Source organism: Enhydra lutris, unplaced genomic scaffold (genome assembly GCF_002288905.1).
Source record: "Enhydra lutris kenyoni isolate GAN:26980312 unplaced genomic scaffold, ASM228890v2 scaffoldscaffold13, whole genome shotgun sequence".
In the NCBI taxonomy this organism is placed as follows: Eukaryota; Metazoa; Chordata; class Mammalia; order Carnivora; family Mustelidae; genus Enhydra; species Enhydra lutris.
In genome coordinates this window covers 10,104,571-10,128,731 of record NW_019154097.1, presented here as the reverse complement: position 1 = coordinate 10,128,731, position 24,161 = coordinate 10,104,571, and the positions used below count along the sequence as shown (strand labels likewise).

Below are 24,161 nucleotides of genomic sequence, written 5' to 3'. Positions count from 1 at the left end.
CAGCAAGCACACAAGCAGGCAGAGTGGCAGGCAGAGGTGGAGAGAGAAGCAGGCTCCCTGCCAAGCAAGGAGCCCGATGGGGGACTCGATCCCAGGACCTGGAATCATGATCTGAGCTGAAGGCAGTGTCTTAACCCACTGAGCCACCCAGGTGTCCCTCTCATAAAATATCTTGATAATGGTTCAACTTTGGGCTTTAATCTGAAAAACTGGCCTCCTATTCCTCTTGTGTTAGAAAAATGCAGTTATTATGACCTATGCATAATGACAATCATATAAAATAATAATAAATACCCTTAAAACTATTACCCAACATGGAAATTAGAGATGTCCCATATGATTTTACAAATGGAATATGAAACAACCTCAAATCATTGTGTACCTCTCTTCCCACTGGATGAAGTTTAATCACATACAATTTTAAAGAGCCAACATCACACTGATAATACCTTTTCTTTAAACGTCTCAGGTAGAAGAAGTCTGGAGGAAAGAAGTCTGGGACTGGTCTAGGAAATGGGACTGGCTTCCCAAGCTCTGTGCCAGATCCAGCTGTCACCTGAGGCAGTCTTTCCATACTTTCAGACATTCCTAAAGACACACTCCTTGAGAGCAGGACACACATCTAATTCTTATCTCATTCTCATCCATGGTGTTGGCACTATGTCAGAACAATTCTTCAGTCAATATTGGTTGTAAGATAGAGGACAGACCGATGGCCTGGTGGATGGGTGTAAGATTCTAATGGAACTTAATATCTAGTACCAACTGTGCTGACGTAAGAAAAATTACATAAGCGTTTATTGGCTTTACTGCCTTATGTGGTGGGCCACTGAACAGACCTTTTAGAGTAGGTGTCTGCAAACCAGACAGTAAATATCTGAGGCTTTGTGAGTCATAAGGTCTCTGTCACAACTATTCAACTCACGATAGCCATAGACAAAAGTAAATGAATGACTATGCACCAATAACACTGAAATTTGAATTTCATATAATTTTCACATGTACCAAAATATTCTTCTTTTTATTTTTTAACCATCCAGTATTATAAAAACCATTCTTGAGGCTCCTGGGTGGCTCACTTGGTTAACTGACTACCTTTGACTCAGGTTATGATCTCAGGGTCATGGGATCGAGCCCCACATCAGGCTCCCTGCTCCTCCAGGAGGCTGTTTCTCCCTCTCCCTCTGCCTGCCACTTCCCCTGCTTGTACTCTCTCTGTCAAATAAAACAAAATCTTTAAAAAAAAGAAAAACAAAAAGCTATTCTTAGTTTGCGAGCTGCACAAAAAAATGGCAGTGAGCTTTAATTTGCTAACCCCCAGCCTAGAAAGGCAAGCTGACCTAGAATTAGAAGTGCTAAGAAAGGCAATAAGCCATGAGGTGGAAACCCTAGGAAGCCAGAGTGGAATCTAGCTGGCTTTCATTTTCCTTTGGCTTTCCTTTCTCCTCCCCAGGGTTATTCCACTTTGCTTTCCTGGGCTCCTCAGTACTTGTTTTCAATCAGTGTGCCCATTTCTTCATACCTCCAATGTTATATTCTTCAGAACAATATTTGCTTAAAATAGGATTCTGGAAGACCAAAGAACATTCGAGACCCAAAGGAATGGCTTTCTAATGAACGGCTTTCGTGCACTGAGAAACGTCATTTCATTAATAGAATAAATCTCTATGTGCCCCCATGATGAATATCATGCTGGCTTCCATTCTTCTCACAAAAGGAACATGCTTCCTGCTTGCCTGACTTGGGGCACCCGTGAAGGCAGAAACAGATGTACAGATGTACATACCTATGAGGGAACGAGTAGTGACAACCTATCTGAAGGGAAAAAAATATTCTGCAGTTATCATGTGGAGACTGAGACTTCTCATGTGGAGACCTCACTGCTCTTTTCAGAAGTGCCTAGATTTTAGGTAGTTTCCTTCATGATATGTGACTAAAATAAAGGTTGCAGTGTATGACAGATCACATTGTCACTTAAATGAGCATTTGTTATATACTTAGGGTATACTCGGCACTTTGACAATGAGCACTAAGTTATCTCCTTCAGCTCTCACCTAGTTATTTTTGGATCTCTTATTAAACCTCTGTGGCCCCTTAACGAAATGATTTCTGAGAGAAAAAGCTCAGAAATGACCTCTCTCAATGCATGAAAGCCCTTCCAGTAATGAGAGCCACTTTTCATTCATTTCTTTCCTGAGTCTCTTCTCCGTTTGCTCGGCTCTCTCTTCTAGAGGCTCTGTGCAAAATTTTTAACCTCATGTACAAGAAGTCTGGAAGTAGGCGGTCTCATTCTTACCTTATTCTCATCATCTATGGTGTTGGCACGACGTCAGAACAATTCGTCGATAAACATCTGCCGAAATGAAGGGTTGGAAATGGGTCCTGAAGCACAGAAGCCACTCCCAGGAGACTGACAGGTAAGGGGAAAGGGTCACAGACCTAAATCCCATGCCTGGCTATGTGACCTAGTTAAACCAAACCATTCTGATTTTTTTTTAATTTATTTTTATTTATTTGTCAGAGAGAGAGAGAGAGAGAGAGAGAGAGAGCGAGCACAGGCAGACAGAGTCGCAGGCAGAGGCAGAGGCAGAGGGAGAAGCAGGCTCCCCGCTGAGCATGGAGCCCGATATGGGACTCGATTCGGGACACCAGGATCATGACCTGAGCTGAAGGCAGCCGCTTAACCAACTGAGCCACCCAGGCGTCCCCCATTCTGATTTTTTGAATACATGTTTACATTTCCGGCTTTTGTAATAAGGAAGGGTTTGCACTTGGCCATCATCTTCTCAAATCTTTCACCGTTTGCAAATTGGGGATGATCATCTGTAATGTCCAGGAGTGAACTGAGATCTAGAGGAACGTTCATAAGGCGCCTGGTATAAGGCTGAGTGCCGTAGGGATTTGGGACGGAGGTGGTGTCGGCTATTATTTTTATTATGGGCAAAACCAATTCCCTCCCGCGGAGAACACGCTTGCAGGCTGGCTGGGGCTCTGAAAAGCGCAGAGACCTCATCCTTCCAGCATCTCAATTTCCTTAGCCCTGAGCCTGCTTTTCCCTTTCTGCCCATCAGTTGGCGCCTCTTTAGCCATCCCTCTTTTTTTTTTTTTTTTTCCCCCTCAAGCTGGTTTTGGGGGCTGCGGTCGCTCCGCAGCTCGCAGGTCACATGGCCTGCCGGAGCGAGGGGACCCGGCGCGGGAGCTGCGCCGCGGGAGGAGGTGAGGCTCCGGCGCGCACCCGAACCGCGCTGCGCCCTCTCCGCCTGGGCCTTCGGGTTGGGAGATGGTTCCTCAGTGGCGATGAGCCCACCCGCCTAAGCGACACCAGAGGCGGCCCTCGGCGCACCAGCTGACCGCCCCCACCGGGTAGGTTTTCCCTGCGTGCAATCTGCCCAGCCCCTTGGGCGTCGCGGCCCGAGCTGCCGCTGGCGCGGGAAGAGCCGCGGCGGGTGCTGGCGCCGCTCCGGAGGGCCTGCGCCCCCGGCCGTGCGCTCCGGCCAGGCGAGCTTCGCTGAGGCCCGGCCCGGGGCGCCGGCCGCTTCCTGCCGGAGGACCGCGGGGACCCTTGAAAGGCATCCCCCGCGCGACCAGGGCCGGTGTCACGGCAGGGATGAATGAGTGTCGCGGCGAGGGTGTCTCTGCACCCTTCGCTCGCTTGGGCTGCGCCGCGAGGCCGACAGGAAGGCGCGAGCCGGGCGCGTGCGAGCCCAGGTAAGACCCTGCTCCCGGCCAGCCCCGCCGGGCAGCACAGCCAAAGGGCGCATCGCATCGCCTAATGGCCGCCGGCACGCTGCGAGGGCCCCTCGCGCGTTCTCCCCTCGAGCCAGTCGGGCTCGCCAAAGCGCTGCTGCGGCGTGGGGTTTCTGCGGGCGACCTCGCCGCCCGGGAACCGAGAAAGGGCGATCCGGCAGAGGAAGGCGTCCTTCCCAGCTCCCGGAAAGACCAGCCGAAGGGAGCCAGCGCGGCGATCGAAACCGTTAGCACCGACCTACGGGCCGGGAAACTGAGGCCCGAGCCGATGGCGACTGCCCAAGGTCAGCGGCAGACGCTAGATCCGGGACTGTGGTCTTCCGCTCCCGTTCTCTTTCCTGGAGGAGTGGAGAGGACCACCCCCGCTAGTCATATCCTCTTCCTGGCCTCTGGGCGCGGGCGTTGCCGGTGCCGCACTGCGCCCGAAGTGCCCAGGGGTGAGAGCTCCTGCAAGGGCGGGTGTGACCCTGGCATCCCTTGCTGGTCCCGTGCTGCCCCCGGGAGAAGCGCAGGGCCGCTCCAATGATGATCTCACTGAGCGGCCCATTAGCAGAACCTGCAGATGTGTGTGCCCGTGCGCACGTGTATTTCCCCAAGAGAACAGAACCTGGTAAGGGGGATAGATTTTTTAGGCGTGCATTTCTATCAGGTACTTTGGGAGGTGACAAGAGAAAACTATGGGTGTCTAACACCTAGCATTATTAAAATTACTGGAATTTTTTGAAGGATTAGTGTATTACAGAGCATTTAGGAAACAGAAAAATGTAAAGGAGAAAATAAAGATAACTTAAAACTTCATCTAGTTTGTTGAGATTTTCTGGATATCGTCTTGAAGCTTTCTCTGCATACAAACATCTAAATCAATAAGGTGGACAAAAATAGTATCTTGTTTTAATTTGCACGTCTGATTGCGCAGGGCCCACCGATAGCTTTTCCTCTGTGTACTGGCTTTTTGCATTTGCAGGGGTGAGCTGTCTTATTTCTTTGGCCCCACCACCCCTTTAAAAGGAATTTCTGTGCCCAACGTGGGGCTCTCGCAACCCTAAGATCACCCGTTGCACACTCCACCGTCTGAGCCAGCCAGGCGCCCCTCTTTTGCCCCCTTTTCAATTGGAGTGTCTTTCTGTTTCTCATTTTTTGAGCACTCCTTATATATTATGCATTAAAGAAATAATTCTGTCATTTATGTTGCATAGTCTTTCCCACTCTGCTTGATGGTTTTATCAGTTTTTCATCTTTGACCATACACAAATTTAACTTTTTCATTTAGTCATTTTTTAAAAAAGATTTTATTTATTTATTTGACAGAGATCACAGGTAGGCAGAGAGAGAGGGGGAAGCAGGCTCCCTGCTGAGCAGAGAGCCGGATGCGGGACTCCATCCCAGGATCCTGGGATCATGACCGGAGCCTAAGACAGAGGCTTTAACCCACTGAGCCACCCAGGCGCCCCATTTAGTCATTTTTTGAATTAACATATAATGTATTATTTGTTTCAGGGGTACAGGTCTGTGATTCATCAGTCTTACACAGTTTACAGCGCTCACTATAGCACTTTTTTTTTTCTTTTAATGGTTTCTGCTTGCAGACCTTGTTGAGCAGGGGCTTTCCTAAACCTATGGGCCTTTCCTAAAATATATAAATAATCTTCTGTATTTTCTTCAGGTACCTTTAAGCTTTTGTTTGAAAGTTTTAATGTGAAATTTATTCTAAAGTTATAAAGTGGAGAGCTAATTTACTTTTCCTGAAGAGTTAACCAGTTGCCACAAAACTATTAAGTCTGTTTTTCACCCCGGATTTAAATTGCTTCATTACGGTAGATTGAGTTATTACATGTTTGATATCTATGTGGATTTTCGCTTCTATTTATCAGCATATTTTGGTGCTGGTGCCATGTTATTTTAATTACTGAAGTTTTATGGTAGATTTAAAATCTGGTTAGGCAGATTCTCTCTTACTACTCTGTATTATCATTTTCCCAGCTCTTAGAAAAATCAGTTTTATTGAAGTATAGTTTGCATTTAGTAAAACACATTTCAATGTATATTTTCATGAATTTTATCAAATGTAACCACCATCACAATAAAAAATTATGAAGTGCTACATAAAATTGATGTCATCATTGCCCAGGAGCCATGCTAATTTTTGATACATCCTCCCAATTTTAGTGTATATGCCAGCAAAGCGAGCATTTCCTAGCAGTTTTTATTAGTATTAATCCCAGAAAATCTTTAGAATACTTTGGTCAATTTAACTAACCTCTCCCTCCCTGTTCCACCAAAAGAAACAGACAAAATCTTGTTCGGATTTCTGTCGGATTTTGATAACAAGGGTTCCTCAGAGTATAGGGGCCCTGAATGTCATGTCACTAACCCAGTGCCCGGCACAAGACTCAATATTTGTTCAATGAACATTTAATAATTATCATAAAAGTAATACATAACTCTTTACAAAAGTGTTGAAAGGGGAGCCTGGGTGGCTCAGTCAGTCTGTCAATTAAGCATCTGCCTTGGCTCAGGTCATGATCTCAAGGTCCTGGGATAGAGCCCCATGTTGGGCTCCTTACTGAGCAGGAAGTCTGCTTCTCCTTCTGCCCTTCCCCCTCCCCCTCCTCATGCTTGTGCGCATGCTCTCTCTCTGAAATAAATAAAATCTTTAAAAAAAACAAAGAAGTGTTGAGGGGTGTCTGGGTGGCTCAGTAGGTTAAGCCTCCACCTTCAGCTCAGGTCATGATCTCAGGGGCCTGGGATCGAGCCCTGCATCGGGCTCTCTGTTCAGTGGGGAGCCTGCTTCCCACCCCCCTCTCTCTCTGCCTGCCTCTCTGCCTACTTGTGATCTCTATCTGTCAAATAATAAATAAAAATCTTTTAAGGGGGGGGCATGTTGAAAGCAAAACAGGAAGCTTCCATTCCTCCACACCTTCATCTCTCTTTCACTGAATTATGCTCCATATTAAAAATAGAATGACCATACCCTATACATTTTTTTTGCAATTGCATTGACATAGTTTGCCTTATTTTTCCTTTAGACACTCAAAATCTGCTCAAATTGTAACAAGTTACCATAGATAGGGTGGTGGAAACAGCAAAACATTTCTTTCTGGAGGCTGAAAGTCTGAGATCAGGGTGCCCTGCTGAGGGCCCTCTTCCCGGTGTAAGGATGCTACCTTCTCACTGTATTCTCACTGGCAGAGAGCAGAGAGAGCAAGCCAGTGCTCTCCCACCTCTTCTTATAAGGGCACTAATCCCAACATGAGAGTTCCACCACCAAGACCTAATTACTTCCCAAAGACCCCATATCCACATATCATCACATTGAGGATTAGCATTTTCTTTTTAAATTTATTTATTTATTTATATGACAGAGAGAGAGAGAGAGATCACAAGCAGGCAGAGAGGCAGGCAGAGAAAGAGGGGGAAACAGGCTCCCTGCTGAGCAGAGAGCCCGATGCGGGGCTCCATCCCAGGACCCTGAGATCATGACCTGAGCCTAAGGCAGAGGCTTAACCCACTGAGCCACCCAGGTGCCCCGAGGATTAGCTTTTTAATACATGAATTTGGGGGGAATGCATTCAGTCCCTAGCAGAGACCTAGCTAAGACTTTTTAAATGTTAGTATATTTAAAGCTTTCGCTTCCTTTTTAATGGCTCCTATGGTCCCTTTGTATAATTATGTAAAAATGTTTCCTGTTGCTGGGCATTTTCTTTCCCTGCAGTTCCTCCTTCCTTCCTCTCCTTTTCTCCTCCCCCCTCCCCTGTCCCTCCTCCCTTTCTCCTCTTTATCTTTTTCTTACTATTGCAAATAAAACTGCCATGAACATTCTTTGTCCATCTTTGGTAGCAAGTGTTGGTATTTCTGTGGGATAGATTCCTAGAACGAATTTCTATGTCAAGGGGAATGCACATATAAAATTTTTATAGATACTGGTTCAACTTTCCTTCCAAAGGTTGCACCAATTTTTATCAAGTGCCCGTTTGTTGAACTGGGCCACTCCCTCTTAAAGTAAATTGAACTGACTTTATGTTAAATGTACAGATTAATTCTGGAGAAAGAGATCTCTATCCTCTTTCATTAGTGAGGCTTTTCAGCTGGGAAAGTGTTATGTTTCTCTACGTACCAAAGACTTTTTAAATATCTTTCAGTAGAATTTTATGTGTGTATATTCTGCCTATTTAAAAAATTTATTGCCAGGTCTTTTACCCCATTTTCATGGGGCTCTTTTACCCCATTAATTAATTTGGTCATTGTCTGATAAGGTGAAGCAATGTGTGTGTGTGTGTGTGTGTGTGTGTGTGTGTGTGTGTGTAATACTGTATATTATTTTTAAATATTTTTACATTATTATTTTTATATATTAATATTTACATTTGCATCCTGAAATGCTGTTACCATTTCTAATGATTTTTCAGCTGATTTTCTTGGGTTTCCAATCTCTGCAGAGATAGTATTGCATATTGGTTGAGAACATGGGTTCTGGAGTCTGCCTAGGTTTAAGTGTTCCCACCCACTTAAAAGCTTTGTTAACCTTCGGTACAATTTAATTCTGTCTTCAGTTTTTGCAGGTATAAAATGAGCTGAATAATAGTATTTCTCATAGGCTTCTTATGAGGATCGATGAGATGCTTAGAACATTGCCTAGCACACAATACATGCTCAGTAGACATGTACAAATAAGTTGATCTCTGCACATTGTAAGGCCACACTTTTCGATACTCCCAATTTTATTGCTGAAGAATTGAGACCCACAGAGGTCAAATGACTTAATTATGGGCATTTATTTGCTTGACAAACATTGAGCCTCTCCTATGCATAGAGTACTGTGATGAGCCTGCAAGGGATACCGAAGATAAATCAGACTGAATCCACTAACAAAGGATTTTATCAGTCTAACTGGGGCATAAGTCAGGGGTCAGGAATAAAGCCATGGAGGGCAGCAGGCATTGTGGACAAAATACGGGCTTTGGAATTTCGCCCTTGTTTTAATTTCCTGCTTTCGACTTGCTAGCCTTTATTTTAATTCCATTGCTATTCAAGAGTTGCTATTCTGGTTAAATCAAATAGATGTAAGAGTCTGTTACAGAACTTGGATATGTAGTAGGAGCTTAATAAGTGGTAGCTATACGTAGATACAGTCTAAAGTAGCAAGTGATAAATGAATGTTCTGGGGGAAGATTTATGTAAAGGGGCCAAGCACTTGAGAAACAAGAGTTTATTTCTGGTTGGGGCAGATGAGGGTTGGTTTTTAAGAGGTCCCTTCTAAGCTCATTCTTGGTCATTAAGTAGCCTGTGCGAGGAGAAGAAATGACTGGAGAGACAGTTGAAGCTGGGTCATGAAGAATCTTGGCAAAGAAGTTGGACTTCATTCTGTAGTCATTGGGGAATCCTGAACGGCTCCACAGAAAAGAGCATCAGATGAATATAATGTGAAACATTACCATCATTTGCAGTGTCTTCTGTCTGACAAAGGGCTTTCATAGCCATTGTCTCATTTCATCCCCACAATGCCTCCATAAATGAGGTATTTTTTCACTTTCCTGTTTGACAGAGGCAGAATAGTCTCAGATAAATGATTTCTTTACAAATGGACCTAATGAATGAGTGTTGGGAGCAGACCTGGACCGAGATCCATGCACCTCCTTCTGGAAGCTGGAGGCCTAGTTACCTCTTGCCATCAGTTGCCTGGGGGGTGATGAGGAGTAACTAGGGTGAGGCAGTGAAGAAGGGCATGGCTGTGGGAGGACAGGAGAGAAGAGAGGCATCAAAGAGGCCATACAGTGGCATTGCTAGGGGGTGGAAAGTGACTGGATAGGAGTGAGAGAGAAGTCAGTGCATACTGATCTTTTGGACTCAAGGTTCCTGGGAAGTGGTGTTGCCATTCATGTAGGAGGGAAGACTTGGGAAACAGTGTTCTTGACAGCTTCTCTCCTGACACTCAGCCTAGTGTACCTCATATACCTCTGCAACTCCTTCAGCTTAATTTTTATTTTATTTTATTTTTCAAAGATTTATTTATTTGAGAGAGAGAGAGAGAGAGAGAGAGAGTGCAGCGGGAGAGGGGGAGAGAGAGAATCTCTAGCAGATTCCCTGCTGAGCGCAGAGCCCCATGTGGGGCTGGATCCCATGATCCTGAGATCATGACCTGAGCCTAAATGAAGAGTCGGCTGCTTAACCAACTGAGCCCCCCAAGTGTCCCCAACTTAATTTTTAAAAGCTGCAGTAAAATGCCACTGTCATTGTCACTCCATTTATTCATTCTAGCCCTATTTCATGTTCATTTCTTGGTCTTTGTCTTTTATTGTCTTTTCTGAGCCCTCCATCTGAGACATAGTAACAGACATAATCCAATTTAGGAAATGGTTGTGTTTCCAAAGTGCACCAGTACGGTATAGATAAGAACTCAGTAATCATTACATAGTAGAATCAGGACTGTAATGGTGTCTTGTTTCCGGGCCACCTGACAGATCCCAGTCAGTCTCCAGCATTCCTGGATGTGGTCCTGAGCTGGTGATGCCATGGGTAACTATGGAATTCTGGAAACAGACAGAGTGATAATGCACGCATGGTCCTACTTCTGTCCCACCCCCATATTGGGCTGGGAGTAGAGACTTTCAAACTACCAATGCAAAATCCTGTTTTCAGGTAAATTATCCTAAAACCGAATCAGTAAACTGAAATAAATTATAGGAGGTCCTGAATACCACACCCCATAGTGCAGCAATTGGTTAAATCCTTTAAGAAGATGTTTTAAAAAGCAAACAAGGGGTGCCTGGGTGGTTCAGGGGGTTAAAGCCTCAGGTCATGATCTCAGGGTCCTGGGATCGAGCCCCACATTGGGGGGGGGGGGTCTCTGCTGAGCAGGGAGCCTGCTTCACCCTCTCTCTCTGCCTGCCTCTCTGCCTATTTGTGTTCTCTGTCAAATAAATAAATAAAATCTTAAATAAAAAGCAAACAAGAACATGGTCTTGAAGGCCTACCTGACTCCATGTGGCTGGATTTTAGGTATACTAATCATCTAATCACTGAAGGATCCGATCCCACCTCCCAGAGCCCACGATGGGTGTGCTAGATTGCATCATTGTCCCGGATACTTTCTGCCACTCCCTAGAGAGACGTGTATTTCTCTAATCCTTAGCTTCAGGCTTGGCTATCTGTCTTTTGGTACCCCTTCTTGCAGAAAAATTACATAACTCTGTTATCTTTAACTCAAGAGTTGTTGTGTAACTTGGCTGGTCAATGAAAGGTAAGTGGACATGATGTGTGTCATTTTTGAGCTGTGACTTTAAGAGCCAGCTGTGGTCCAATATCCGTCTCTTTCTCCTCTGCCACAAACCCAGCAGTGTCTGAAAAAGAGGCAGTGCCATCTACGTGGGTCCCGGAGTGCGAATGACAGGGAGCAGAGTCTTCAGTGATCCATAACGGACAAGTAACATGAACAAGAATTAAACCTCTTTTCTTATGAACTCCTGAGATTTAGGGGTCATTGCTCTCGTCTGTCCTGACTCATACTGTGTATAGTGATATGGGGCCAGATGCCTTGTGAGTGTTTCAGAAATGTCCCAGACTCTGAGCAGATTGCTAGAGCCTTTCTCTTTTTTGCTGCGGGCTTAGAAATTGGCCTGCTGCTTTTGCCTCCCATTGAACCTTCATTTTCCCCCTTCCTGTGCTCTGCCGGAGGAGTAAATTTCCCTGCCACGTTGCTTTGGCTGGTGCATGGTGAGTGGACTTAATCTATGGGGTGGTTAAGTGAGGCTGTGAATGTAGCTTCTTGTTTTGACTCTTGTGTACCTCTTGTGTCCACCAAAAGAGCGTGCTCAGACGGCTGTTCCTTCTGCAATGTGACCTGGAACAAGAGGTACATGGAACTGCCTGATTCTGACCCACAGTCCAGAGCTGAACCCAGCTGAAGCACAGCAATCTGCAGACCCGGGAGCAAGAAAAGCATGTCATTATCATAAGCTCTGAAGGTCTGGGCTGCTCGTCACCCCAGCAAAAACTTATCAGTGTAGGCAGAGACCACGTGCCCTCTGAACTGAATCCCATTCCTTCCCTGATGGTCAGGAGAACAGCTGTCTCACACTATATATTTAAAGTAAGCTATTTCTGAGATGTTAATGATTTTATTGCCCCCAGTAGGGAAACCGCCTGGGATTAAAGGTCCCCTTGATGTCAACACCAGGTGCTGCAGTTCCTGACCCACCTGCCAGAGAGGAGCATCAGGAGCCTGGGGTGTCAAGGGGCAGGAGAGGGCCTGAGAACAGCAGCACAGTGGGGCCTTGGATGGGACTGACATCTCCTGTCCTAATTTCTCCTGCCCCACACAAATAACAAAATCGAAGGAAGATCATCATGCTTGCTTGAAAAACAGCTTCAAGAACATTTTCTCCTCTTGTATCCACCTGGAACATACAAGCCTCTTTTATGCAGCAAATTTGAAGCCAGCCCTGCATGCACACCAGGTCCCTTAGCAAGATCCTAGAAAATAAAACAGGAAGCCAAGGACCTGGGAAGACTGGGTGCTTTTAGGTCCCCTCCAGTCATACCTGGATTTAAAAGTGTGCCCTTTGAGCATATTTTCCTCCTTTTGCTGCACAAATGGTCCACTACACAAATGGTAGCGCATATATATATATATATATATATATACACATACATACACACACACACACATATAAAATACACATATATATAAATATATACATAAATACATACTTTTCTAGGTCTTTTTTTTAAAGGTTTTATTTATTTATTTGACAGAGTAAAACACAGGGAGAAAAGAAACACAAGCAGGGGGAGTGGGAAAGAGAGAAGCAGGCTTCCCGCAGAGCAGGGAGCCGATGTGGACTCAATCCCAGGACCCTCGGATCATGACCCAAGTCAAAGGCAGACGCTTAATGACTGAGCCACCCAGGAGCCCCAGTCTTTGTTTTTGTTTTTGTTTTTGTTTTTTTTTCAAATCTAGCTCTCCTTTCACTGAAAATATATCTTAAAATTTTTCCATATCTGTATATGAAGAGTTCGCTTTTTTGAACTTTTTCTTTCTTTGGTTTTTTTTGTGTGTGTGTGAGGACACTTAAGTTCTTCTCTCTTAGCTAATGTCAGTATTGTGTCTTAGCCAACACAGTATTGGCAGCTGTAGTCGCCGAGTTATGCATTAGATCCTCAGACCTTATTCATCTTTAACGAAAAGTTTATACTCTTTGCCCAGCCTCTCCCGACTCCCACAGCCCTCCTCTTAGTACCCAGTAACCAACTGTCTATTCTGCTTTGACTTTTTTTTTTTAGATTCCACATACAGATGATACCGTGCAGATCTGTGTTTCTCTGTTTTATTTCACTTAACGTAATGCCCTCTGTATTCATCCCTGCTGTCCCAAATGGCAGCATGTCCTTCCCTTTTTTTTCAAGGCTGAATACTATTCCATTGCATAGATACACCACATAGTCTTCATCCATTCATCCTTCCATCAGTGGACACGTGGTTTGTGTCCGTAGAGCCTCTGTGAAAACTGTATGGATTGTGAATAAGGCTGCAGTCCCTGATCCCTCTTCAAGGGAGTGATTTTTATTTCCTTTGGATAAATACCCAGATGGGGCATTGCTGGATCATTTGGTAGTTGTGTTTTTAATTTCTTGAGGAACCTCCATACTGTCTTCCCTCCGTATCTCCGTAGTGGCTCTACCAGTTTATGTTTCAGCCAACAGTATACAGTGTTTCCTTTTTCCACATCTGTGCTAGCATTTGTTATCTCGTGCCTTGTTGATAATAGACATCTTAAGGTCTATTAAGATGTCTGTTAAGGTTCTGAGAGAAATCCAGAACCTAGCTAGCTGAGGAACCCCTACTTACAGGGAAAATGAGATAATATCCACGTTGAAACACGTAGGAAAGAAAGGCTGAGACACAATCCAGCCATAAACCCCACCCCAATACAGTGCCCTACAACCGGGAGGGAACACCCCATTTCCGGCTTCTTCCTGAGGAATATAGGGTTTGGGCCACAAATCTAGCACCCTGAACTTTAAGACTCCCACCTGAAGGGTGGGGTAGAGGGGTGATATTTTATTGTAGTTTCGATGTGTGTTTCCATGATGATTAGTGATGTTGAGCGCCTTTTCAAGTAGATTTGTTGGCTGTTTATGTCTTTGGAAAAATGTCTATGCAGATCCTCCTTTGCCTGCTGAAATAAGTTGGTTATTATTATTAAATTGGGGATGATCATTTTTGCCTGCTCCCTGCATGCTGGGCCCGGAGGGGATAGAGTTGGCAAGTGCTCGTACAACCACAAAGAACACCTTCTTTGTTTGCTGTGGTCCTGTTGGTCTCATGGATGCAATCCCCATTGGCATTCACAGCTAGATCTTTGGGAGCACTGCTTCTAATAAGTTGCTTCTTCTAACAAGTTGGTTATTATTATTGCTGTTGAGTTGTGTGAATTCTTTGTATATTTTGGATATGAACTCCTTGTCTAATATGTGGTTTGCAAATATTTTCTTCCATTTTGTAGGTTACCTTTTCATTTTATTGATGGTTTCCATTGCTGTGTGAAACCCTTTAGCTTGATATAGTCCCATTGGTTATTTCTGCTTTTGCTGCCTGCGCTTTTGGTGTTAAAAAAAAAAAAATCATTGCCAAGACCAATGTCAAGAAGCTTACCTCCTATGTTTTTCTAAATTGCCTTGGCTATCTGAGGTCTTTTGTAGTTACATACTAATTTTAAGATTGTTTTTCCTATTTCTGTGGAAAATGCCATTGGAATTTTAATAGAGATTGCATTGAATCTGTAGATCATTTTGGGTAATATGGACATTTTAATATGAATTCTTCTAATCCACGACCACAGAATATCTTTCCATTTATTTGTGTCATTTTTAGTTCTTTCAACAATGTCTTATAGTTTTGAGCATACAGATTGTTCACCTCCTTGGTTAAATTTATTCCTAAGTGGTCTATTCTTTTTGATGGTGTTATAAATGGGATTGTTTTCTTAATTTCTCCTTGTTAGTATATAGATATGCAACTGATTTTTATATGTTGATCTCATATCCTGAAACTTTACTGAATTCATCTACTGGTTCTCAGTGTTTTGAGTCATATACCATTGATGACTTGGGGCCAGGGGACCCAGGGGCCCATCACTCAGGTGTTGCTGCAAAAGCTGGGGCATGAGGCCTGTGTAAAGCTCCTTCCAGAGAGATGCTGGCGATCTGGTTTTATCATTGGAGTGAGCCCAAGGGAGAAGATGGGAGAAGTGCCTATCACTTCCCCTGGGTTCTGGGGAGAATCTCAGCCAGCTCCTAGGTACAGGCTAAGTGAGAAGCTCTACCCGCTGGCGGGAACTTGTAAAGTATGCAATATAAACCCTTCCAGGTAAAAATTGGGGATGGTCATTTTTGCCTGCTCCCAGCATGCTGGGCCCGGAGGGGATAGAGTTGGGAAGTGTTCATGTACCCACAAAGAACACCTTCTTTGTTTGCTGTGGTCCTATTGGTCTCATGGATGCAAGCCCCAGTGGCATTCACAGCTAGATCTTTTGGGAACCCACCCCGGTTGTAGGACACTGTATTGGGGTGGGGTTTATGGCTGGAGTGTGTCTCAGCCTTTCTTTCCTACATGTTTCAACGTGGGTATTATCTCATTCCCTTATGTGTAGAGGTTCCTCAGCTAGGTTCTGGATTTCTCTCAGGCAACTTCTCATGGTGTAGCTGTACATTTGATGCATCCCTGGGAGAAGAGAAGTTCAGGAGCCTTCTATGTTGCCATCTTGGTCTCTTCCAAGTTTGCTTGCTTTTAATGGGTACTTTGTATTCCTGTCTTTGGATGGATCATAATTTATTGGACTCACTCTCAATTGATGAGCACTTGGCAGTATTTTGCTCTTACAAATGACGCTGCAAGTCATTTCTCACACGTGAGAATACATATCTAGGAAGGCATGTTAGAAATGGAATTGCTGAGTCATTAGTGGTTTTCTTAGGTATTCCCAAATTAATTCTACAGAGCTAATTCCCATTAGGAAAATATGTGATTGCCAGTTTCGTAGGTCCTACTTTGCATGGGCCGGAGAGAGTGTATTAAAGGATGAGAAAAAGCTATCAATATGAAGAAGCAGGGAAGGTGGGGGAATGAACTGTTGCAGGGTGTGGGAGTTGTGAGAGCAAAGGCCAGGAGTTGGATAGGAGTGTAGCATAGTCAGTGTTCGGAAAGATCAGTGTGTCTAGAGCTACCCTGCTAGTTGGTGTCATGTGGCTATTGGTTACTTGAAATGTGACCAGTCTGAATTGAGATATGCCGTAAATGTAAAACATACACTGGATTTTAGAGACTTAGTATTAAAAAAAGGACATACAATTCCTCATTAATAATTTTTCATATTGTTTCATGTTGAAATAATAGTTCTGATGTATTGTACTTAAAATATATTATTAAAATTAATTTCATCTGTTTCTTTTTACTTTTTTACTTTACTTTTTACCTTTTTTACTTTTTTACTGTTGCTGCTAGAAAATTTTAACTACCTCTGTGGCTCTTGCATCGTATTTCTATTGGAGAGTGCTGGTCTAGAACAGGGATTGGTGAGCTATGGGCTGCTGGCCAGCTTGTTTTTATGTGGCTAGAGCATTAAAAATAGCTTTTATATTTTTAAAGAGTTTTACAGAAGAAAAAGTCTAGGAAGAATATGCAATAGAGACAGTATGTGGCCCATGAAATCTAAAATATTTTTTAATTAAATTAAAATTAAAATTAAATTTTTAAAAAATATTTTCTAAAATATTTCTAGCCCTTTACAGAAAAATATTGCCAACCTCTGATTTTGAGTAACTTGATAAAGGGCCAGTCGAACAAGATGACAGGGAAGGGCACAGGTCCAGATCATAAAGGGTCTCGTGGACGATGATAGGAAATGAGGATTTTATTACCAAAGCAGTGGGAAGCTAAAGAAGGGCTTTAAACAGGAGAGCGATAGCATCACATTTATGTTTTTAAATGGTAACTGTGCACACACACACACACACACACACACACACACACACACAGTTCTTAAACATCCCACCCCTGGGACTGATAGGGGCTAAAGAGTGTCACATTCTTGCCTTACCAGAAACTGTCACTAGAAGATCGTGTCGAAGGAGTGTGGGTGGGGATTTTGCACCAAACACAGAGCTCTGCACTCTCATCGTCATCACGTTGTCATGTTTGCGTTCACCGTGTGCCTGGCATTCTCCAAGCTGCATGCCTTATCTTGCTGACTGTATTTCATTCCTTCTTCCAAGTGGGTGCAGCTCTCTTGGGTGACAGCAGGCGCAGGGAGAACAAGGTGAGAGGAAGCCACCTGAAAGACTCCATTCCTTACCAGGAATATAAGCTCAATCCAGTTTCAGTCCTTGGCTTCCGCTAGGAGTGATGTGCATCCACGTGGTTTATTCACTCCGTTGGCCTGAGCCAACAGGGAGAAACATCCCATCTACCGTACTCTGAACGACCTCAGACCCTCGGGCCTGGGGTTGCATGCTCTTCAAACCTCTCCCTGCTATTTCCCCCTTCCGGTACCAGCCAGATCTCTTACTAGTATTGGGGTAGTCCGTCTCACCTCTGGGTCCCACAGTATAATGGGCCGCTGATGCTGAAATGAGACCTTTGATGAATTATTATGTCATCATCCTATAGAGAGAAGTGTGGTATTGTACATGGTTCTACTGGGCTGGACAGGTTATTGGGGCAGTAAAAAGTCCAGTCCAGACTAGACACAGTGGATTACACATTACTCCCCACCAGCCCACTCTAGACTGGGAAGCTCCTGGGAGGTGAGCAGCGGGAAGCACCACTCTTCTATGCAGTCATTCAGGACCTCAGCCTCCTGCCATCTGGTGGCTCCACACTCCTCCAGACCCGCCCCACCAAAGTTGGCAAATGGAGAATGAGCAAGGCGGGAAGGCACATCTGCTCTCAACCGCTTTGGCCCCGGAGTCACACCTGCCACTTTGCTCATATTTTCCTGGCAAGTCCTAGTCACCAGACCCCACCTGGAAGAAGATGGGCTAGGGAATATGGTCTTTCTGTGTGCCCAAGAAGGGGAGGACATGGAGGAAATGACAGCCCGGAACGCTGCACCACAACCTCATATGGTCCCTGGGCAGCCCTTCCTTTAAGATAACTCACAAGCTAGGCAGTTTCTTCCAAATGTCTACACACTTTCTTATGCTTCTGACATAAGAGGTTTGGGTTTACCTTCTGTTCTTTAGACACCACTTAGTTTTGCATTCACATTACCGCTGTTATACTGGCTTTGTCCTTTGAATTCTGTTTCTCGGTCTGAGTCTGTTTTCCCTCCGATCATTAGGCCTGCTTACTCCCAAGGAGGTATTATTTGAGTTTGTATGGATACTTTTTTATTTCTTTATTTTTTAAATTTTTTTTCTTTATTTCTAAAGATTTTATTTATTTATTTGAGAGAGAGGGAGAAGCAGACTCCCCGCTGAGCAGGGAGCCTGATGTAGGGCTTGATCCCAGGATCATGACCTGAGCCGAAGGAGATGCTTAACTAACTGAGCCTCTCAGGCACCCCTGTATAGATACATTTTTTAAAAAGATATTATTTGTAGGGACGCCTGGGTGGCTCAGTTGGTTGGACGACTGCCTTCAGCTCAGGTCATGATCCCGGAGTTCCGGGATCGAGTCCCGCATCGGGCTCCCAGCTCCATGGGGAGTCTGCTTCTCCCTCTGACCTTCTCGTTCATGCTCTCTCTCACTGTCTCTCTCTCAAATAAATAAATAAAATCTTTAAAAAAAAAAAAAGATATTATTTGTTTATTTTTTTTAGAGAGGGTGAGAGAGAGCATGTTCGTGAGTTGGGGGGGAGGGGCAGAGTGAGAGAGAAGTTCAAGCAGACCCGTAGTATGGAGCCCGATGCTGGGTTCGATCCCACAACCCTGAGACCATGTCCTGAGCTGCAACCAAGAGTCAGATGCTAAACCATCTGAGCTAATCAGGTGCCCCTATATGGATACATTTTTTTAAATTTTATTTGGAGGCACCCAAGTGGCTCAGTTGGTTAAGTGTCTGCCTTCAGCTCAGGTCGTGCAGGATCAAGTCCCACATCAGTCTCCTTGCTCAGCAGGGGAGCCTGCTTCTCCCTTTACCTCTGCCTGCTGCTCCCCTGCTTGTGCTCTCTCTTTCTCTCTCTGGCAAATAAATAAATAAAATCTTTTGAAAAGAAGTTTTATTTAAGTAATCTCTATGCCCAACACGGGGCTCCAAGTTAGGACCCTGAGATCAAGAGTCACCGGCTCTTCTGACTGAGCCAGCCAGGTGCCCCACAGCTGTGGAGAGGCGATGTCACTTTTCACCCGCTGAGTTGGGAGTCACATGTGCCTGACCTCCAGCCTGCACTCTGAGCCACCATCGCCTACAACATCCTTTCTGGACCAGGCTGGGCACAGCCGTCTCTTCCATCTTCATTTCTATCTATCCCTCCCTCCCTCATTGCAGAGCTGGTCATGGACCTTTCTTCAGATATTTCCTCCCCTCCCAAGTCTGGGGTTCTGGAGTTCATGTGCATATGGAAGATATTGGTTCCTGGGGTAGTGCTATAAAAAATAAAATGGAAGAACAATCAGTATTAAACTAAGATGCAGGGTTTTTTTTAAAAGATTTTATTTATTTGAGAGAGAGAGAGAGAGCACGCAGGAGCAGGGGGAGGAGGGAGGAGCTGGTTCCCCGCTGAGTAGAGAACCCGTCAAGGGACTTGATCCCAGGATCCCAGGATCCCAGGATCCCAGGATCCCAGGATCATGACCCGAGCTGAAGGGAGACACTTAACTGTCTTAACTGACTAAACCACCCGGGTGCCCCAAGGTGCAGTTTTTAGTTGTATGAGATTAGGAAATTAGAATGGAAGATCTTGACAAAGACATCTCAAAGAATCCTAAAGAGTCCTTTTCTTGTTTGGGATGTGCGGAAGAGACAGTTTTCGTAGTCCGTCAATACACATTTAACTTTGGAATTTACTTTAAAAGTGTATTTGCTTTGTGTCAAGTCTTCCTTTTTCATCCGTTTTAAGAAGGCAGGTGTCTGTAGCTGCTGCATTGAAATAAGGATTGTACTAGCCTACCCTGTGACTTCCTGGCACATTGTAAACCCAACCTACCATCTGCGGGTGTGGCAACTTGCTTGGATACACCAGGATTTCCTCACTCGCAGAGATAATGAAAGAATCTCGGGGATCACTAACTGACACAACCACAGGAGAGCGTTCTAGAGAAAATACTTGGAAGTCTCTAGTAGCTACAGCCTAGAGGTAGAATTTCTGGGTTGATGTGTGCTGCGTTCTGTCCCCGGGTTTTGTTCTGTTTTGTTTAAGGTCTCTCACCATCCTCTACTTGTCTCTCTCTAGGTTTGACTTGCGCTGATTTGGGCCTGCATTCCAGGATGGTTTGTTCTTGGGACCAGACCTGACCAGAAGTTGACCTCATGAGTGCATCAGCCCCTCCCGCTGCCATGCTCCTCCGGAGGCTGAGACGGCTCTCCTGGGGCAGCACCACTGTCCAGCTCTTGATCTTAACGGTGGTGACATTCGGCTTGCTGGCCCCCCTAGCCTGTCACCGCCTTCTGCACTCTTACTTCTATCTACGCCACTGGCACCTGAACCAAATGAGTCAGGAGTTCCTGCAGCAAAGTTTGAAAGAAGGCGAAGCTGCCCTCCACTACTTTGAGGAGCTGCCGTCTGCCAATGGCTCGGTGCCCATCGTCTGGCAGGCCACCCCCCGCCCCTGGCTGGTCATCACCATCATCACTGTCGACAGGCAGCCTGGCTTCCACTATGTCTTGCAGGTGGTGTCCCAGTTTCACCGGCTTCTGCAGCAATGTGGCCCCCAGTGCGAGGGGCACCAGCTCTTCCTGTGCAACGTGGAACGTAGCGTGAGCCATTTTGACGCCAAGCTGCTGTCTAAGTATGTCCCCGTGGCCAACCGCTATGAGGGCACTGAGGATGATTATGGTGATGACCCTTCGACCAACTCGTTTGAGAAGGAGAAGCAGGACTATGTCTATTGCCTGGAGTCCTCCCTGCAGACCTATAACCCAGATTACGTCCTGATGGTGGAAGACGACGCCGTTCCGGAAGAGCAGATCTTCCCGGTCTTGGAGCACCTTCTGCGGGCTCGCTTCTCGGAGCCGCACCTCCGAGATGCCCTTTATCTGAAGCTCTACCATCCCGAGAGGCTGCAGCACTACGTCAACCCAGAGCCCATGCGGATCCTGGAGTGGGTCGGCGTGGGCATGTTGCTGGGGCCCTTGCTAACCTGGATATACATGCGGTTTGCCAGCCGCCCCGGGTTCAGCTGGCCCGTCATGCTCTTCTTCTCCCTGTATAGCATGGGTCTGGTGGAACTCGTGGGCCGACACTATTTCCTGGAACTGCGGCGGCTGAGTCCTTCCCTGTACAGCGTAGTCCCTGCCTCCCAGTGTTGCACCCCAGCCATGCTCTTCCCAGCCCCTGCGGCCCGCCGGACCCTCACCTACCTGTCCCAGGTGTATTGCCACAAGGGCTTCGGCAAGGACATGGCGCTCTACTCCCTGTTGAGGGCCAAGGGGGAGCGGGCCTATGTGGTGGAGCCCAACCTCGTGAAGCATATTGGGCTCTTCTCCAGCCTTCGGTACAACTTTCATCCCAGTCTGCTCTAGCGTGCCAGGAAATGCCTTTCTGAACGTGGCCGCTTCTCGATGATTCCAATATCGAGTTCTTTATTTGGACGTGGTTGCTTGCAGTTATTATGTTGTTTCATGTTGTTAGGGATCTAGGCACTGAGACGGCCGAGAACACACCTGTCAAGAAACTTGGCTTTGGTAGCTCTGGCTGGAGGGGTTGTTCGCCCCGGCGGGAGCCCTCTCCCTCCACAGAGCCACACTGCCTCCCCCAGGGGGCACTTCAGTACCAGATGTATTCTGCAGTCGTCCTCAGCTCTGCTTTGTGAAAGAGCTCGTAACTGCCAAAAATATTGTGCACAAAGATATGACCGTTTTAGGATTTTAAGGGTAGAATTTGGTGAAAGGCAAGATACTTTCGAATTGGTTTCTCTCTCACTGGGTATGAGAACGGATTTATGTCTAGAATATAAGTCTGAAGAGGCAGGACCATATTGACAGGTTCCGTTTGTTTCTTTGACCTGGTGTAGTAAAGCCGGTCGGTAAAGGCTGTCACGGTGCCTGGCGACTTGGAGGCAGGCGATCTCACTTCCCTTACGTGGTGTTTCTTTTCCTTTCATCTGTAGTGTGCTGATGGTCGGTATTGTTAGTGAGAACTTTGAGACACAGCAAGGTCTGCAAGCGCCTTCTGGGTCATCAAGGTCAGATTGCTTATGTTCAGTAGTGATTTCATATTGAATATTTCCATCATATTCTGATTCTTTGAAAATTGGACGTTGCAGAATGATGTAAAATGGGTGAGCTCTTTACTAACAGCGTAGCCTTTTTCTGAATTTTGCTGGCTGACTGTTCACCCTCATTTGTTTCCCCTCCTTCTGGGTATCGTGATGTTAGAGAAGCAAAAGCATAGACTGTGAAGTCGGAAGGGCCTGAATTCTTATTTCAGATCTCTGCCATGTCCCAGTGATGTGCCCTTGGTCAAGGCATGACCACTCTGAGTCTCAGTTTCTTCACCTATAAAACAGGGATGGTGATACCTACCTTTGAAGGTTGCCTTGAAGATTAAGAGACAGAATGTTTGTAAAACACCCAGCAAGTGCTTAGCCCATGGAAGGCACTTGCCAAATACTAGTTATTTTTCTTTTCTGTGATAAGCTTATAACACTCAAGTGTATTTTCGATGGAGATATTAGTGATGTAGTTTCAAGTGTGCCGCAGGGTGTAGGGCTCCCACCCGGGGAGCAGCCATTCTGGACCAAATTGCTAGAATGAAATCTGACTTGTCATTGTAATTCGTGAAGGAGATGTAGGCTGTCACGTGGCGCCATCCCCAACCAAGCCAAAAATAATGGTTTGTTCCAACTGGAAATGATCTGAGACTCCTCTTGAACTTATTCCAAGACGAGCGTCTGAAAACTACTCTCCTCCAAAGTGACACTTCATTGTCCTTTGCCAATAGTGATCAAACCAGAGGCCAACAAGTTCCTTCGTGAAGCTGGATGTCTACATGGGAGTTGAAGCATTGACGGGTCGTTTCAGCGCCATGTTCGTTGGCTTTTTAAATTTCCAGTGAGCTTCCATCCGGAGATCCCCTTGAGAGCACTGAGACAGTAGCTCACGGCGCCTGGAGTTCCACACCATGCTTTGCAGGTGGACAAACTGAGGCCAAGGGAGGTGAAACAGCCTTCCCACGTTCGCCCGTCTGGACAGCGGCAGAGCTGGGGTGGGAACCTACTTCCCTTGACTTCCAGCTCCTGCCCTTTTCCCTTAACCACATTCACTTTCTAAGTATCTGTGTAGTCAATGTCTCTTTTGTAGAATCTGATTGTCACCTGGACGGAACAATGTCTCTGTAAGCTGCCAAGGTAGAAACTCTTTGTCCTGTTGGTCTTGGGGAACAAACAGGTCCATGTGTGTGTTGTTACCGTGAGATGTCATGTGTCGCTCAGGAATGTCCAAAGTGAACGGAGCTGCTGGCTGACGTGGCAGGATGTTCAGATGCCGCTGCTCCACTCAACCTCTCCCGGTCACTGGCTCATCCCGTGTTCGGGAACAGAACCACCCCTGGCCTACACCTCATTAGAGCCTGTTGCAGTAACAGTCGGATCTCCTTGGGAATGTTTTTTGCCCAGCAGCAGGAGAGTCACATCCAAGCTAGCCAGGCAGAAGATGGGGAATCATTGCTGGTTATATCTGTGCTCTTTCAGATTCAGTGGTCTACTGCATGCACATATCTCTTCCTTGACTTTTTCACCCAGGATGGCAAAAGCTATCCCGGTCTTGTCTAATTTCTCCCCGTTTCCATGAAGACGCCTTCCCCCATAGATCTTAACTAGAGCCTGCTGTCTTTGGACGTTTGCGGGAGATGCAGGCTCAGTTCTGCTATTTCATTCCTGTCCTCTTCCAGATCTCCCTCCCTCTTGTCCCTCGTTCCTAGAGTCCAGTTTTTGTATGCTGTCTTTGATCAGGACAGCTGACAGCTTTACACCAAAGCTGAAGTCTCATTTAATCCTAAGCGAGGGGGCTGGAGGAGAACTAAAGTCCCCTTTTCATTACAAAGGACACTGGTCACCAGGAAGGTGAAGGTCTCTAACAGACCCTGCTCGCCCTTCAGGGTTTAAATAATTATCAGGCCTAAGAAGTTCCCTATTGTGACTGGGTATATTTGCAGAGACATATCAGTTCAAATAAAAGCACCTGTTCCACTGAGGCATCCTGAGAAGACTTTTGTCATTCTCACTCATTTCAATGGATGGATTTTTCTTTTTTTTTTTTT

General features: G+C 45.6%; 1 protein-coding gene across 1 annotated transcript; it reads left to right on the top strand.

Annotated features, from left to right (window-relative positions):
• Window positions 1-3,218: 3,218 nt before the first annotated feature.
• Window positions 3,219-24,159, top strand: LOC111146443 (transmembrane protein 246). The gene is made up of 2 exons (XM_022502003.1): window positions 3,219-3,363; window positions 20,136-24,159. The coding sequence occupies exon 2, from the start codon at window positions 20,213-20,215 to the stop codon at window positions 21,422-21,424; it is 1,212 nt and encodes a 403-aa protein (XP_022357711.1). The 5' UTR covers window positions 3,219-3,363; window positions 20,136-20,212; the 3' UTR covers window positions 21,425-24,159.
• Window positions 24,160-24,161: the final 2 nt, after the last annotated feature.

What these genes read in the sequence shown, in the direction of transcription:
- LOC111146443 (XM_022502003.1), top strand. Translation starts at nt 20,213, where the DNA reads ATGAGTGCATCAGCCCCTCCCGCTGCCATGCTCCTCCGGAGGCTGAGA.